The 18064-nt window shown below is 40.5% G+C and overlaps 2 protein-coding genes across 2 annotated transcripts; both read left to right on the forward strand.

The window, feature by feature from the left end:
* Nucleotides 1-380: 380 nt before the first annotated feature.
* pabpc4 (poly(A) binding protein, cytoplasmic 4 (inducible form)) lies at nt 381-11619 on the forward strand. Its single transcript, XM_022192456.2, has 15 exons — nt 381-1033; nt 3389-3582; nt 4417-4532; nt 5545-5684; nt 5774-5868; nt 5949-6086; nt 6188-6283; nt 6409-6678; nt 9582-9672; nt 9800-9892; nt 10021-10151; nt 10238-10328; nt 10426-10556; nt 11012-11136; nt 11224-11619. Exons 1-14 carry the CDS (start codon nt 841-843, stop codon nt 11111-11113), a joined length of 1881 nt encoding a protein of 626 aa, XP_022048148.1. The 5' UTR covers nt 381-840; the 3' UTR covers nt 11114-11136; nt 11224-11619.
* A 2377-nt stretch (nt 11620-13996) lies between these two features.
* On the forward strand, nt 13997-18064 carry ppie (peptidylprolyl isomerase E (cyclophilin E)). The gene is given in 11 exon segments (XM_022192457.2): nt 13997-14069; nt 14510-14608; nt 15799-15842; nt 16234-16260; nt 16348-16429; nt 16513-16616; nt 16708-16831; nt 16982-17008; nt 17011-17166; nt 17307-17449; nt 17850-18064. Coding segments are annotated over 11 exon segments (906 nt in total). The 5' UTR covers nt 13997-14038; the 3' UTR covers nt 17919-18064.

An 18064-nucleotide genomic window follows, 5' to 3' on the forward strand; every position in this document is an offset into this window, starting at 1 on the left:
CCTGTCTACAGCCTTTTATTTCTTTTCCCTACTATTCCGAACAATATGTTAGATTTTATACACCAGATTGTGTTTTTGTGTCTTTTCAGATCTGGTTTTGTCTGTTTTTCTGCCTTGAGAACTTTGTAACTTGGATTTAGATGTTTTTTCCCCCACAAATAAAGGTTACTGATAATATTTTTGAGCCTTAAGAGAAAATCTCTCTGTGCTTTCTGAGCTTTGTATATTCCCACCCAGATGTCGCTGTGGGGAGCTGGGCTCTGTAGTTGGGACAGCTCAGTGTGCGCTCTCCCTTTTACGCCTCATGCTCGGTGTTTTTTTCTAGCCCGAGTTTGACCCTGGCCACTATTTCCTCCGCACCGACACTCTCTATAAAGTGCCCATGCTTTCCTCACGCAGTCTCTTTCCCCGGCCACAAAACAACCGTGAGTGTCTAACTCACTGTTCTTGAAAAACTTAAAATAAAAATTATATAAAAAATATAAAATCTACAAAATCTTCATAAAAACAAGCACCGCAATACTTTAAAGAAATACAAAAAAAATCGCAAAAATTCTTAATTTTTAAAAAAAAAACACTAAACAAGAGGCCTCGGGCTTAACCCGAAGTTGGCGTCTTTAAAGGAAGAAATACTTGACAAGACATCGATCTTCAGCGTGGTATTTTTTTTCTTCAGGTTTGACATTTTTTCTCTCAACATAGCTGGACCACAGAGCCAGCTGTCTTTATTAGCGCAGTTCGGACCCGGATTACACTTCATATCGGCTGTTTTTATTTTTATTTTTCTCATATTTTTCGGAGGGGAAGCTTTGCGTTTATTCATTCTGTGAAGTCCGAGATATGAACACAGCGACGGGGAGTTATCCGATGGCTTCTCTCTACGTTGGCGACCTGCACCCAGACATCACCGAGGCGATGCTGTACGAGAAATTCAGCCCCGCCGGACCGGTGCTCTCCATTCGGGTCTGCAGAGACATGATCACCCGGCGCTCCCTCGGATACGCTTATGTGAACTTCTCCCAGCCGGCTGACGGTAAGAGATGAGTGGACTCATGCCGTCTGTGTGCCACTTTAACAGCCAGAAAGCGTGCATCCTGCAAGCTGCCAATGTCACCATATGCTCTCAATGTCAGCCCTTATGCTGCCTATGTAATAAAATACAAAGATTCATAACTGGTGGAGCATTATGCTATTCTTACAGCCTGTAATAACCACTGGCAGCTCTCCAGATTTGCATGATCAGTCATTTGACCTACATAACAATGTCCCAGTTCTTGTTAATATATGTCTCTAACATAATTAGAGCCATCAGCACATGTAAATTACCCTTAAAAGCTGCCAAAAATGTCCCCTTATTGGCATTAATTGTAACACCAAATTCTGGAATATAAAGCCCTTTTCCTCATCTTAAAGCCAAAATGACCCATTTCTGCTCCTATTTTAAGGGCCAATGAGTGTAAGAATTCCCACTGCCCTCTGCTGCCATATTCACTGAAAGCAAGAAAAGAGCTGAAACCCTGCACACTCCATTTATCTGTATAATCCGATATATTCACAATATTAAAGACTTGATCTTATTTCTATTTGGATTTAATGCAGTTTCAACAGTTGGGGGTCATATTGGTTATTGGGCCATTTTCCTGTCATGATGTGCAAAAGTGAATATCTGTGCAAACATGTATACAAATGCAACAGCAATGTTGTTTAGGGTCTTTGCTGTAAGTGGCTTCCATTCACACTCGGCGGTTTCAAAGCCTTGAGGAAAGGTAGCAGGTGTTGTGGTCGTCTTTTAGGGCTCTGGTGACAATGTTTACATTGTGTGAACTTTTCTTCCCGTCGTATCAACAGAAAACACCTGTCACAACTTATCTGTGCTCCAGTCAAAAGCCCAAAGTAGTGATAGGTTACAGCTGGATGGCTTCCTGGAAGGTACAATCATTTACGTCTGAATGTGAGAAGATCTACACGCGAAGTGAGAAGACACCATTTGTTACTGGAGGTGTAGATGTTTGGAGGGGGGATAGTAGCTGTGGGGTAATTAAATGGAGTTCTAACACGTGTCTGTGGGGCAACAGCCTGCTGCTAGAACAATACTGATAGTAGTGAAAAATATACTGAAGCAGAAGGATGAGAGATTAGTAAGTAAGATTTCATGTTGTTATTCAGCCCTGTTGGATTTCTTCATGTCACGGTTATGCGTGTAAACACTCACGAGATCTGGTGTTACTCATCTGAGCATTCTTGTTGAATGTGTCTCCTCCCCATCAATGGCAGAGAATGCTCTACTCACACTCCATGCCAGCACATACCTCTCAGGACCCCTCTCTAAATATAGAACTTCCCTCTGAGCAGCCCAAAATTTGCCTGCTCCATTAAATGACAAATGATTAACAATAAAAGGTATTTCAAGACTGACACCACTGCACTGACTATTTCACTATTTGTCTTCCTAAATGACTTCATGAACAAATGTACTACAGAGATCAGCTTTAAATGAAGATTCCTGCTGTTAACCTTCCAGAAGTCCACATATTTGACAGTGGTCACACACCTTCTCTGAGCACACGGGTTGTGAAGTACAATTGCGAGCCAAACTGCTGATGCCAGCAGACGCAAGGCAGCTCCGTTTTGTTTACCGGACACTTTTAGCTGGAAAGCCCGGCCTGTGTGCGAGTGAGTGTGTGTGTGTCGGCTACTGTGGAGTGACCGAACAAAAGGATGTTTGGCATGTGTGCCCACAGTGAGAGTTAAAGCAATAGCCAGAGAGAAAAATGGTATAGGGGGATTTAACTGGGCTGACGGAGCGCTGGATCATTTGAGCACATGCAAAGCAAAGTTCACTGCAGATGTATTGCTCCTTAACTCAACCATTTAAAGCTCTATTCTGAAAATATGTATGCGAGGGCCTGCTGCACCGTTACTGCAACTGGCCTTGGTGGCCCAGCAGCATGTGGTTATTCAAAAAGGGGGAGACATGTGCTCCCAGCTTGCCCACTGCAGCTGCCCCCCACACTTGCCCCAGCTGCTCGCAGACAGCTCATCAGCCACATGCTCTACTGCGGTATCTTAACAGTGTAACACGTGCTTTGTTAACGGCCTGGCGGCAGGAATTCTCCATTGTGTCACACACTGCATAGAAGGACAAACTGTTTGAATTTAATCAACTGTAGCTCCATGCTGTTCCTCTGTTGTTAATGCAGTGCAGGTGTTGTTGCTGTACAAGCTGCATTAGAATCACTGCTGCACCGTGTTGTTAGAATACAGAGAATACTGTACGTGACAGAAGCACCACACATGCTAGTGACTGGTGTTTTTTCAGACATGAGACTCCGTGTAAACAACCACCTGTGACCTTTCCCTTCACCTATGTGTTCCTCCCCCCCTGCAGCCGAGAGAGCCCTGGACACCATGAACTTTGACGTGGTCAAAGGGAAGCCAATCAGAATCATGTGGTCCCAAAGAGACCCCTCCCTCAGGAAGTCGGGCGTAGGCAACGTGTTTATCAAGAACCTCGACAAGTCCATTGACAACAAAGCCCTGTACGACACCTTCTCTGCCTTCGGCAACATCCTCTCCTGCAAGGTACAGTTGTCATAAATGGTCAGAAATTGTGAATATTGTTTGGATATAGAAATTTTAATCCTGAAAACAACTTGCATAACATACACCTTCTCGCATCATAGTTCAAATTAAAGAAGATAGTCATTGCATCTTGCAGGGAGAAAAAATATTGATTAGATTTTTCATTAGCAACAACACAATATGAGTACTTCTGTTTATCTCACTTTCTGTAGTAAGTAGAAAGTATAGAAGGGCAGACATTTGTCATTTGAAAAGCTATAAACCATAAATGACATCTGTAAGCCCACAAAATGTCACATTTACTATTTGTTTAATAAGTCCAGTACCAATAAGTATTTGTTTGACATACACACATAGAAACAGCAATAGTAACCCAGAGTTATGGTTACCGTCTGTCTTCTTTCTACCTTCTTACATTTGTAATTAATTTGCCACAAAAGAGATAAAACACACAATAAACAAAATCAAAAATATTTACTTTCAAAAATATTACAATAATGTCATGAATTCTTTAATTGTGGCAGTAATTTTGTAGTGAAAAATGTGATATTAAGACTGCCTTAAATGTACTGTACTACAACGTGTAACGCAATAAAACATGTTAATTTGGACAGAACCTGGCATGCTTTTTCCCTTCAGTTTCCATTCTTTTGTGCTACGCTAACTGACTGCTGGTTGTAGCTTTAATTTTTGTGGACGGTTTCAAAAGTGGTATCTGTCATCTTAGCTCACTCTCATAAACAAATCAAATCTACATTTTTCCCAACATATTCAACTGCTGCGCTACATTTCGGGAACTGCCTGCGTTTATAGGCATGTCTTCAACTCCTCTAGGTGGTGTGTGATGAAAACGGCTCCAAGGGCTACGCATTCGTCCATTTCGAGACCCAGGATGCAGCTGATCGTGCTATTGAGAAGATGAACGGCATGCTTCTGAATGACCGCAAGGTGTGAGTGTCTGATCATCTTTGAATAGAAATGGGGTGTTCACTGTGGGTAGTGTTTTTGGAAGGCTTTTAAAGGGTTTGCCTAAACTTTAGACTGACTTTGACATTATATGAAAGTTATCGTGATGAGTTCAGATGTAGAAGCTGCAATACACAGGATGTTGAGCTTATCGCAATAATATTAATAGCTTATGTGCATCAAATACTGATGTATTTTGTGCCGAATGTATAAACCTGACTTGACTGTTCTGCATTTGTGTTGAGTGAACTGACTTCTCGTGTCTTTTTTCAGTTGGTGAGTTTGTGTGTGAATAATATGACTAATATGCTCATCTCCTACTACTGCCAGTCTGAAGACAACCTCTGAACTAAGAGATAACCAACTAAAACCTCTTTACATTCTCTTTCCTACCAGACGCATTTTCTGTTGCCTCATTTGCTCACTCGCTGGTCACCCATCTTAGAGTGTTTGTGTGTGTGTGTATGACCAAGCTTGTGTGTTTTAGTGATGGATCGAATGCAGGAATGCAATACTGGATGGCGGAAGGGGAGAGGTCATCGTAGCAAGGTATATAAGATCATTTGGTCCTCCTCAGCTTTCCTTTGTACTGTGAGACTCTGTTCCACCCATCCCTCTCCATCCACCTCCTCATCAAGTTTTGGACCAAGAATTAAGATGGTTGTCACTGTGTTGTCTAGCATGCCAACATATCTGCCTGCCTCTGGTGATGTTAACAGCAGTTGGATGTTTTTTGGTTTTTTTTGATTATTGGTTACCTCAAGGAATGATGATGATGATGAAATGTAGCTGTGAACTTGTCTTGTGGATGTTGTCGTTGTTTTTGTGCTTGTGGGGTCAGGTTTTTGCGGAACGTTCTGTCCCTGGAAACCTGGATAAGCAGTGATTTTAGATCGGAAAAAGGAAGTCAAAAGAGATGGAGCCTGGTTTGCTTTCTCAGCTTTGCCAAGACTGTTTTACAAGAGTGTGTTTCGATGCTCTCCCTCCTATCTTCAGGTTTGTGGGTCGTTTCAAATCTCGCAAAGAACGGGAGGCTGAACTTGGCGCCAAAGCCAAGGAGTTCACCAACGTCTACATCAAGAACTTTGGGGATGATATGGATGATGATCGGCTGAAGGAGCTTTTCGACAAATATGGTAAATTAAAGCCTGGTTCATACGTGTTCCTCCAAATCCTGGTTTTGTCAAGTTCTGCCATCTTACATCCAGATTTTGGGCCTTTGCAGGTAAAACACTCAGCGTGAAGGTGATGACAGATCCCTCCGGCAAATCCAGAGGCTTTGGATTTGTTAGTTATGAGAAACACGAGGATGCTAACAAGGTACTTTGGACTTATGGAAATGTGCCAAGTGTATCCTTATTTCTTTGAATTTTTGCTGATAACTATGGTTTCATCCAAAGGCTGTAGAGGACATGAATGGCACTGAACTCAATGGCAAGACTGTGTTTGTGGGCAGAGCTCAGAAGAAAATGGAGCGACAGGCGGAGCTGAAGAGAAAGTTTGAGCTGCTGAAGCAGGAACGGATCAGTCGTTATCAGGTCTGCAGAAGTCTGGTCTTCTATCGTATTGTTCCAAATAATTCACTTTTTAAATTTAATGATATTAAAGAAGTTGCTATTTGTGATTGTTTTTGTGTCAGGGAGTTAATCTTTACATCAAAAACCTGGATGACACCATTGATGATGAGAAACTGCGTAAGGAGTTCTCTCCATTCGGATCCATTACAAGTGCTAAGGTGAGACAAATCAGACCGATGGCTCAAATACACTACTATAAAATAAAACACATCTCTGCATTGCTAAAATGGCAACAAAACTTGTATGCTTGAAGTTACCCAGATACGATGTTTGTGTATTTTAGGTGATGCTGGAGGAGGGCCGTTCCAAGGGCTTTGGCTTCGTCTGCTTCTCGTCACCCGAAGAGGCCACCAAGGCCGTTACGGAGATGAACGGACGTATCGTCGGCTCCAAACCGCTCTATGTGGCTCTTGCTCAGCGCAAAGAGGAGCGCAAAGCCCACCTCACCAACCAGTACATGCAGCGTATAGCAGGCATGAGGGCTATGCCAGCTAACGCCATCATTAATCAGTTCCAGCCCACCAGCGGCTACTTCATGCCAGCCGTGCCACAGGTGTGAGAATCAAATTCACAGTTGTATTTTAATGAGTCTGTAATCAGTATTTTATATTAAAAAATGAATATGAAAGGGATCTTTTGTAGTGACAAAGCCACATATAATTATCTCTTTACTCTGCAGTTCCCTTCAGCTCTGTGGAGCTTTTTAGCATGTTGGCCCATTAATTTGGTTTAATGACTCCAAATGTTACTGTTTTATTTATTTCATTTAGTCTCAGAGGGTAGGTCTTTTTAGTGAAAAGCTTGACAACACTACTAGCTAGGGTCAAACAATGAATCAATTTTAAATTGAAATTTAATTTAAAACAACACAGTTAGCACATTGCAAAGACTGCATGTTACATACACACGTGGACAAAATTGTTGGTACCCCTCAGTTAAAGAAGGAAAACCCACAATTCTCACTGAAATCACTTGAAACTCACAAGAGTAACAATAAATAAAAATTTATTGAAAATTAAATAATCAAAATCAGCCATCACTTTTGAATTGTTGATTAACATAATTATTTAAAAAAACAAACTAATGAAATAGGGCTGGACAAAATGATGGTACCCATAACTTAATATTTTGTTGCACAACCTTTTGAGGCATCACTGCAATTAAATGATTTCTGTATTTGTCAATGAGCGTTCTGCAGCTGTCAACAGGTATTTTGGCCCACTCCTCATGAGCAAACAGCTCCAGTTGTCTCAGGTTTGATGGGTGTCTTCTCCAAATGGCATGTTTCAGCTCCTTCCACATATGTTCAATGGGATTCAGATCTGGGCTCATAGAAGGCCACTTTAGAATAGTCCAACGCTTTTCTCTCAGCCATTCTTGGGTGTTTTGGCTGTGTGTTTTGGATCGTTGTCCTGTTGGAAGACCCATGACCTGCGACTGAGACCAAGCTTTCTGACACTAGGCAGCACATTTCTCTCCAGAATGCCTTGATAGTCTTCAGATTTCATCGTACCTTGCACACTTTCAAGACACCCTGTGCCAGATGCAGCAAAGCAGCCCCAAAACATTACTGAGCCTCCTCCATGTTTCACCGGAGGGACAGTGTTCTTTTCTTCGTATGCTTGGTTTTTGAGTCTATGAACATAGAGTTGATGTGCCTTACCAAAAGCTCCAGTTTGGTCTCATCTGTCCAAAGGACATTCTCCCAGAAGCTTTGTGGCTTGTCAACATGCATTTTGCAAATTCCAGTCTCGCTTTTTTATTTAAATTTTTTTTTAGCAGTGGTGTCCTCCTTGGTCGTCTCCCATGAAGTCCACTTTGGCTCAAACAACGACGAATGGTGCGATCTGACACTGATGTACCTTGGCCTTGGAGTTCACCTTTAATTTCTTTGGAGGTTGCTCTGGGCTCTTTGGATACAATTCCAACGATCCGTCTCTTCAATTTGTCATCAATTTTCCTCTTGCGGCCACGTCTAGGGAGGTTGGCTACTGTCCCGTAGGTCTTGAACTTCTGAATAATATGAGCCACTGTTGTCACAGGAACTTCAAGCTGTTTAGAGATGGTCTTATAGCCTTTACCTTTAAGATGTTTGTCTATAATTTTTTTTCGGATGTCCTGGGACAATTCTCTCCTTCGCTTTCTGTTGTCCATGTTCAGTGTGGTACACACCTTTTCACCAAACAGCAGGGTGACTACTTGTCTCCCTTTAAATAGGCAGACTGACTGATTATGAGTTTGGAAACACCTGTGATGTCAATTAAATGACACACCTGAGTTAATCATGTCACTCTGGTCAAATAGTTTCAATCTTTATAGAGGTACCATCATTTTTGTCCAGGCCTGTTTCATTAGTTTGTTTTTTAAATAATTATGTTAATCAACAATTCAAAAGTAATGGCTGTTTTTGATATTTAATTTCAATAAATTTTATTTATTGTTACTTTTGTGAGTTTCAAGTGATTCAGTGAGAATTGTGGGTTTTCCTTCTTTAACTGAGGGGTACCAACAATTTGTCCACGTGTGTAGAAGATGTGGCTGTTAGTCTTAAGAAGACTAATGTTGCATTTCAATTTTATTCAATTTAAGCACACTGAAACTTCGAGGTTGTTTACTATTGCCATTGATCAATACATACTGTGTGGTTCAGCATGTACATTGTGGTTGGACCGACACAGACCTAGTGCTGATATTTATTAGCCAGACCTCGTACATATGCAACACATCTGACACAGGGTTTAAACTGTGGTGTCAGTAGTTTCCACAACTTTCATGCCTTCATCCCTGTGTGACAGTCGTGCCTTTATTGCTGTCTCGTGGCAATGCTTCATCACATATTTTAAATCGATTACACAGTAAATATGGAATTGATTCTTGACTTAAAAAACATACATATTGCAAATCACATGTCAATATCTGTTAAAAAGAACTGCAGTTAGATATTTTCCCCAGATTAGTCAAGCCTACTACCAAGCAAGCATCAAAATGCAAACTGACGAAGTCATTTACAAGCGAGAGAACATATATTTCCTATGGAATTTGGTCAAAACTAAAAATAGAGCTTAAAAGGAATGTAATATTTGTCTTACATTCTTCAGGTAGAAAGGATCAGTACTTGAAATCAATGTCAATACTGTGTGGTGTGCGTGTGATGTATAATAAGGGACTGTTTGCTAACAACTTTGTCAACTTAAAATTGGATATTAAGTCAGTGTTGTGTTACAAGTTGTTCCCTCCAAATGTCCCAAAATTTATTGCAGGTTTAAAATATGTCCTTCTAATGTAGCATAATATACATACAATATCTCTTATATCTGCCAAGTGAAGTTAAGCAAAAATGTGAATGCTAGCTAAAATGGGCAGTTTCTAGTTTGTCCAAGTAACATCAGCAGTTTTAGTATGATATTTTTCTTTTTCTCTAAATTAAGTGATTTTACTTTTTTTTGTGCCCATCAGGCCCAGAACAGGACGACATACTATGCACCTAATCAGCTGGCCCAAATGCGTCCCAACCCACGATGGCAGCAACAAGGTGGAAGAGGTCAAGGTGCGCATGTGGCACATGATGGTGCATCTGTCTGTAATATAGTAAACAAAACCATTACAAAGATGCTGAAATGGACAACATTTTCATTCATTTACATTGTTTTTATCTCTGCTTTTTTCATTCCCAGGTGGTTTCCAGGGAATCCCCGGCTCACTGCGTCAGCCAGGACCCCGATCCAACCTGAGACACATGACTCCTAGCAACACTCAGGGCCCACGAGGTGCGTTTACCACAATAAAAGACCTCAACTGCCTGCTTCTGGCTTTGAAATCATATGATGCTATGTAGAGATGCTCTTTTTGTTCAGTATCCAGTAAATTCTGCTCTGATTTTCCTCTTTGCTGCTAGCTGCTGGCCAGGCCATGGGTCCTCGTCCCTCGATGGGGGTCCCCGGCCCCCGGGCCATGCCTCCCTACAAATACGCCAGTGGTGTCCGCAACCCCAACCCCCAGGTGGTTCAGCCCATTGCCTTACAACAGGTATGGATATTATCTTTTTCACAGTAAGCAATCAGATCCATAAATGTATGTAAATATAACACCATGTCTTTTATTTGTTCTTCCAGGCTCAGCCAGCTGTGCACGTTCAGGGCCAGGAGCCTCTCACAGCCTCCATGCTGGCTGCTGCACCGCCTCAGGAGCAGAAACAGATGCTAGGTAAGACTCCCATGTCACAATGAAAGGGCTGTGATGGTGGATGTTTTACCATATTTATTAGGTTTATCACTCTTTTGTTTTGTTTTTTTGTAAATAGGGGAGCGTCTGTTCCCATTGATTCAGGCCATGCATGCCAACCTGGCTGGAAAGATTACTGGCATGCTGCTGGAGATCGACAACTCTGAATTGCTCCACATGCTGGAGTCTCATGAATCCTTGCGTTCAAAGGTACCTCAGTCTTTGCCATGCATCTGAAATGTCTGTCATATACTGCGTTGTGTCATTAACCACGCCCGACGGGTACGTTGGCGGGGTTATTGCATTCGGTGCGGTATCTGGCTGGGTATGTATGTATGTATGTATGTATGTATGTATGTATGTATGTATGTATGTATGTATGTATGTATGTATGTATGTATGTATGCGGCTATGTCTGGTCCGATATCTCTGCAACCGCTGAAGTCAGGATAATCAAACTTGGCACTGAAGATCAGTCTAAGGTCCCCTGCTCAGTTGTGGAGTTACAGGAGATCAAGTAGGGAGGGATATACGTACGATGATCAAAATTGATACATATTGCATCAGTTGTATAGGGAGGACAGGGTTTTTGCCAGCAGAGGGCGTGGTCTGCCCTCTACTGAGGGCTCATCTAGTTACTCATGCTTGATGTTTTGTATGTACAGGTAGAAGAAGCTGTTGCAGTGCTACAGGCCCACCAGGCAAAGAAAGACGCCACCCAGAAAGTGGGCGGCTTGACTACTACCGCTGCTGCTGCCACATCCTGAAGGCTGCGCAAAATATTAACTAGGTATGAAGATACATAAGCTGTTCATACTTGCTGATTTGACTGTTCTTAATGTTGTGGTACTAATGAGAAGTCATTGTGTTGTTTCAGGGCACAGAAAAACAGGCAGAGATGGGGAGAGAAACACTACACTGCTCTAAAACACCAGAGTTCTCTAAGCAATTACACAAAACAAAAATCCAGAAAAAAATAGAAAATGTAATTTTAAAATGTACTTGAATATTTTGAAAAATATTACAGTTCATAATTTTCTAGTTCTGTAATACTTTTAAATTGAATGCCAAAAACAATAATGCAAAGAATCCTGACTGAAGACCCTTCATTTTGAGGCAACGAAGAGAAAGTTTTTTCTAAAAGGAAGATGAGCCTTGTTCTTTATCTTTGCTTGAAAGCTTTATGTTTGATTTGAAATGATGGACTCCTCCATCCTATCATGTTATCATGGGTGTGTGGTATTGTCAATAAAGGGATGATATATCAAGGTTACCAGTGTTTTGTTACTTTAATTGTCATATCTAACTTACTTTATTCTAGTTTAAGGGGTATGTCAGGGGTAGCCAGGTGTGTGACAAAGAAACAGCAAAACATATGTAATGCTAATTATCAGTAATGCTTAACTGATATCATTTAAGGTATTCCGTCTCTGGATAGATGACTGATAAAGCAACATAAGAAATGAAAAAATATTTTGTTTTTACACTAAAGATGAAAATGAAGGTGGACTTCTCATGTGTAAGTGATCAGTTTGAGATTTTTTCACTGAGCCTTGAATAGAAACATCACATTAATATCATTGCCATTACTTTAAGCTCTTACTTTTTGCATGCTTTGATATCATGCTCGGATAAATTCTAAATAGCTAATTTTATATGATTTGTAATATAAGCAATGTGTTGAAGTGAAAAAAGTTTTTTGATCACATTTTTTTAAAAAGCTGTCCAAATAGCATACCTTCCTGACATTGGAAATTCGATTGTCATTCGTTTTCTTGTTGTTGTTAATTAAATTCTACAAAAATGTTGCAGCCTGAGACTATCACTACAAAATCTGGGGCACAAATGTGATTCTGCTGTCTGTTCTTTAGTTTTGAGTAGATGAACAAAAGCAGATTTTCTTTTTTTGTTCATGGGCAGGAGAGAAAGGTGCAACTTGCCCAGATTTAGAGCAAATTCCTCAAGGGCCACTGTCACATTGATTGCAGATAAAGGAGCAAACACACAATAGTAGAAGTACAATGTCAACGAGGTGGATGACAAACAACTTTCTGATTGCATTCTGTCAGTTGGAAGGAGGAGGCTCCTTAAGGTGTGAACAAAAGGTGAAATATTTGAAACAAAGACAAAGGTGTTACAGATGACCTACATATTTCATCTATATAAAAGTGCTTCAGTGAGTCACAAATTCACTGTAGACATTTAAGCAAGTCACAGTAGTAATGTGTAAATATTGAAAATAATAATGGCTGAATTCTATTTCAAGGTCCTAACAATGTGGCCTACTGTCACCATGTTATGATTTGGTGGCACAAAGAACAGAGTTATTGTTAGTGATATCACTTACACTATTGCCCAGTGGCATTGTGAGGCCTGGGCATCTGAAGCTATAGCAACAAATGTTTCATGAATAGCTCGAGATCTTTAAAATTCAAATAAGGAAAATACAGCCCCAAATGTGTTAATTTCGCATCCAATCCGACAATAAACCCCTCCAAAATAAAAGACAAATGCTGATCAAAAACAGCAACAGCCTGTGTCTAGGGTCATCTGTGTACCATCAACTTGACTCTACTTGGCATTTGCACATTTTGTGTCAGGGCATCAGCAGTTACAAGGTTGTTCTTGTCGGTACCTGGCAGTAGCTTGCTAGGTAAGTCACTAAGGCAAGACTTAAAGGCTAAAGATATAACAAGCACTGTCAGAAAGAAAAAGGATGAAGGCAGAGAGGTGCAGGTAAAGCTAGGGGAGAAGGAAGAAGAGCTGTCAGGGACAGAAGAGTTTTCATGGTTTAAAAAAATTAATAGCAACACAGGCAGCTGATGTGCTTTGACTGTTACTAATTAATTATTTCATTTAGTGTGTTATGGGACTTTATGGGTGAACTTATTCTCTTTACCAGCACCTGCATCTCTTTTTCTCATCTACTTTAAGAGTCACCCAAATTACTAGTAAATATTCCTATTACTAAAACTTAAATTGAGAATTAATAACCTATAAGAAATACCAACCTCACACATGCTGGTGGGTAAAATTGGCAACTCTGGTCTAGATCTGTGGTTCTCAAATGTTTTGGCCACAAGGCACCACTATTTATGAAAAGATGCATTTCCAATGCACATTTTAGCATATGATTATACCTCTGTAAATCACTATAAATCAGGCTAATTCCAAAACACACAGTTTGAAAGTCACTGCAATAACCAGAGAGAACTCACTGTGATAGAAACTCGCTGAGATAGCATAGAAAGAACCAGGATGACATTACTTTCCTTTGAGCACAGGGTCTCACATTTTATATGCATTTCTCTCTAAAATAACTTGAGAATGGTCCAGCGATCAGCTGAAAACTCAAAGATTTGTAGCCTCACTCCCCATGTTACAATATCCAACCACACATCTGCCTACACAGAGTTCGAGTTCAAATATTGATACATCAGTGCATTCTGTATTAAAGTGCGGCTGACACATTGATTGTTTTGAAATCTTAATAATTTAAGCCAAATGTACAGTGTACACCTACAAAACGCTGACACCAGACCTTGTGTGGGAGCTCTGTTGAACAGGACAGCCTGTAATGGGGAGGCTGTGCTCCGACAGGGGGCACTGTGCTGCAGCAGCAAGGAGGCGGGATCAGCTCCTCTCAACCAATCACAGACCGCCGAGGTCAGAGTTGAAGGGTTAAATCCAACATGGCGGCTAACAAACGAGTGCTGTATGTCGGTGAGTTGCTGTATTTTTCACTAAAGTACGTTAAAGTGGTGCTTTTTATGTATATCTAACTAGCGTGTTCATGACATTGTTGTAGAATAATAAAGGCAGGCGTTCCCAAACAAGAACTAGGTGCATGTAACGAATATTAGAGCGAGAATTAGCCGGTAAAAAGTAATTGTCAAGTTTTTGCTGATTTCATACAGATTTCCGACTCTTTCTCAAAAGTATGTTACATCACGATGTATAGTGGAATTGATCAAATTAAAATACAACCTTAATTAACCTGTAAAGTTCAATCTTCCGAGTTGTTTCTGTGCCTTGAACACAGCACGTAAACATGCTCCGTTATTCTCTGAGTCTGCACATATACAGCGTGTTTACATGTGAACAATAAAGTTCATATTTCCAGTGTTTATTTGCTCAATATCAGCTCTGTGTGTTTCTGTCAGGTGGTCTGGCAGAAGAAGTGGATGAGAAGGTGTTACATGCTGCTTTTATTCCGTTTGGAGACATCACAGACATCCAGATACCTCTCGACTATGAAACAGGTGAGATGAGTCAGTTGTTGAAAGTAGTTAAAATACATTTACTCAAGTATGATATTTATTTAAGGTGCTTACCTTCAGTAGTTTCATTCATGCTCCTTTATGATTCCACTTAACTACATATCAGAAGAAAATATTCTACATATTCTACATATATTTCTACTACAACACATCTATTTAACAGGTTTAGTTATTTTAAAGGTCTAAATTTAGCACATTGCACAATATTTATCAATCAACTTTACTCACTTCTTCCTGTAGAGGGTTGCAAGGTGCTGGAGTTTATCCCAGCTCAGATTGGGTGAGAGACATAGTACATGTTAGACAGGTCACCAGTCCATCCCAGGACAAACACAAACAGCCAAATTAAAATGCATGTCAGCAGAATTGTCTTTGGACGGTGAGACAGACCAGACTACTCACAGAAAACCCACACAGACACAGGGTGAACATTTAAACTCCACACGCCAACCAGCAGGTTCATACCCAGAACCTTCTTGCTGCGAGGCTAACCACTGCACCACAATGGATAATATAACAAACCTTTAAAATACAACACATAGTTGAGGATAAAGCTACAGATTCCCCAACTTCTTATCCTCTGGCATCTTAAAGAAAAGCACTGCGTAGTCAGGGCCACATTACAGAATCTGTTAACTGCTCTGCCATACAGTGATTTTTCCCTCTAAACTTCTCACATGTAAGCACATGCAAGTATCTTGTCAAAGTCAAGGAGCAGAGAATAAATGACAACAGATCTGTGTATCATTACTTTATTTTTTATTCTTTCTTCTCCAATCAATCATCTGAGCCCTCCTCAAATTTAACCGTTGTCCCTGCATATAAAACTATATTTAAAGTAGTTCAAACTGCACTGTAAAATGCTGCTGGCACACTGACGCTTTGCTAGAAACACTGATATGATGTCATACATCAGACAGAGGGGCTAAACCATTGTTCACTTGAATACCTATAAAGACATTTTTCTGCTTATACGTATGTGCTTTTACATGTAAAGACACACGTTTGTATCGGTGCTTTTAATAAAGTAAAGGATCTGAATATATGTCCACCACTGAGATCAACAGTTTTGCTGTTATTTGTTACACAGTTGTGGATGATTCTTAATTGCATTAAACACTGTGGATAACCAAGATGTATTTTTTTGCGTGTGTCTTGTGTTCAATTTTCAGAAAAGCACAGAGGATTTGCTTTCATTGAATTTGAGCTGGCAGAGGTATGTTTATGTTTTACTGCTGCAGGGCTTCTAATATATGATATTAACACATACATGACCACATTCTGAATGAGATATTGAATGAACCGACACCAAAACAGCACATTTTCATTGCTTCAATCTGTATGAATGAAGACGATCATAGTTCAGCTACATTTTTCAACACATAGTAGTCCAAGTTCTGTCTGAAATGTGCAGCCATGGAACATAAAAAATGTAAATACGTGTATGCCATTGTAAATTGTTTGGGATAATGTTGACAGAATGGTGTGTCATTTAGAATAATGTTTATGGTAGTGGATTCGGCATAAATATAGTTGTTTAATGTCAAATAGTGGGACTTTTGCTGTAAAGATTTCTGTATTTTAACTTATTTATGACTTCTCTGCAGGATGCTGCAGCAGCTATTGATAACATGGTAAGAGACTCATTTTACTGCAATTCCAGTGAAGTTTATTCCTGTTTGAAGTTTAATATTGTTTTTTCTTTTCTTTTTCAATACTAGAATGAGTCTGAACTTTTTGGACGGACTATCCGTGTCAACATTGCCAAGCCCATGAGAATCAAAGAAGGTTCCTCTCGACCAGGTGATTTATAAAACTCGCTCATGAATGCCTCGTGTACACTCTTTTTTCCAAAATTCTGACCGTAAGTCTGCCTTTTTTCTCAGTGTGGTCGGACGATGACTGGCTGAAGAAGTTCTCGGGAAAGACTGCAGAGGAAGCTGAGGGAGAGACAGCAGCTGGAGAAACTACCAACACTGCAGCACAAGAGGTGAGGTGGCTTTCTTTTAAGCCCATGTTGTTGTGGAGTCTTAGCTCTAAACATATTAAGATACTAGGTGGAGTATGGTTTGTTTTGGCAGGCTGAGCCCCCAGCGAAAAAAGGCAGAGTAAATCCACAGGTCTACATGGACATTAAGATCGGCAACAAGCCGGCAGGAAGACTGCGCTTCCTCCTCCGGGCGGATATAGTTCCCATGACTGCAGGTCTGTGTATACATACATACATGCTGCACATCACTGTGTATTCCTTCATAAAGAAAGAGGGAAATTCAATAAATTGATCGCTAAAAGTGTCAAAAGAAACCGCTAGTGGCTAAATAAATAAAAACCTGTCTTTTGTCGCGTTTTGAGTAGAAAACTTCCGCTGCTTGTGCACACATGAAAGGGTTTTGGCTACAAGGGCAGCAGCTTCCACCGCATCATCCCTCAGTTCATGTGCCAAGGAGGAGACTTCACCAACCACAACGGCACCGGCGGCAAGTCCATCTACGGCCGGAAGTTTGATGATGAAAACTTTGTCCTCAAACACACCGCTCCAGGTGAACAGTTGTACAGGCAGCCCTCACAGTGTGTGCTGAAGTCTGAGATTGAAGTTCCTGCTGTGTGTTTACCCGCAGGTCCTGTGTGTTTACTAGCAAATCCTGTGTGTAACTGACTATTCCTTGTCTCGTGCACACAGGACAGCTGTCTATGGCCAACTCTGGGTCAAACACTAATGGCTCTCAGTTCTTCATCACCACTGACAAAACAGACTGGCTGGACGGCAAACATGTGGTGTTTGGAGAGATGGTGGAAGGAATGGATGTGCTCCGAGCAATGGAGGTAAGAGATGAAGCTGAAATATGATTTCTTATGTCATGAAATTGTAGGTTTCTATTCCAATATAAAAAAAGGTGAAGTCAGTGATTACAAACCTCTAACATCGCTCACACTAAGACCATGCTCTGAATAGCAAACCTTAGTTATTATGCAATGTGTTCTTCAGCTATACTTTTGTTTCTTACTTCTCTTCATTTTTAGGCATTTTGTAAATTAGAAAAATTTTTAAGATCAAGTGAAAACTGAAATGGTTCTGGATTATAATTTTACCCATGAGCATGGAATTGAAACATGGTTGTTGACCATATTGTAATATAAACATTTAGATTTTAAGGGTATCTAGGCTGAATTTTTGTCATGTCGAGTACTTTCCGCGTCATTTAAATCTGTTTTCTTTCTGCAGGCGCAGGGATCAAAAGACGGCAAGCCGAAGCAGAAAGTGATCATCTCCGACTGTGGAGAATATGTGTGAATGAAAAACAAAGTGTGTGCTTGTTTTGTATGCGTGTATGAAGGCAGAGTGCGTCTGAGAGCAAGAGTGTGTTCATGGTCTTTTGTACATCTTCTGCCATGTAAATATTTCAGTAAACACATTTTTATAAAGAAAGCATAACTTGA

Source organism: Acanthochromis polyacanthus, chromosome 1, assembly GCF_021347895.1.
Source record: "Acanthochromis polyacanthus isolate Apoly-LR-REF ecotype Palm Island chromosome 1, KAUST_Apoly_ChrSc, whole genome shotgun sequence".
NCBI classification, from domain to species: Eukaryota; Metazoa; Chordata; class Actinopteri; family Pomacentridae; genus Acanthochromis; species Acanthochromis polyacanthus.

Excerpts from the sequence above, each read along its gene's own strand:
- pabpc4 (XM_022192456.2), top strand. The coding sequence starts at position 841 with ATGAACACAGCGACGGGGAGTTATCCGATGGCTTCTCTCTACGTTGGC. Across the intron at positions 5,869-5,948 it reads AACACGAGGATGCTAACAAG|GCTGTAGAGGACATGAATGG; the intron begins GTACTTTGGACT and ends TTTCATCCAAAG. Across the intron at positions 10,152-10,237 it reads AGCCCATTGCCTTACAACAG|GCTCAGCCAGCTGTGCACGT; the intron begins GTATGGATATTA and ends TTGTTCTTCCAG.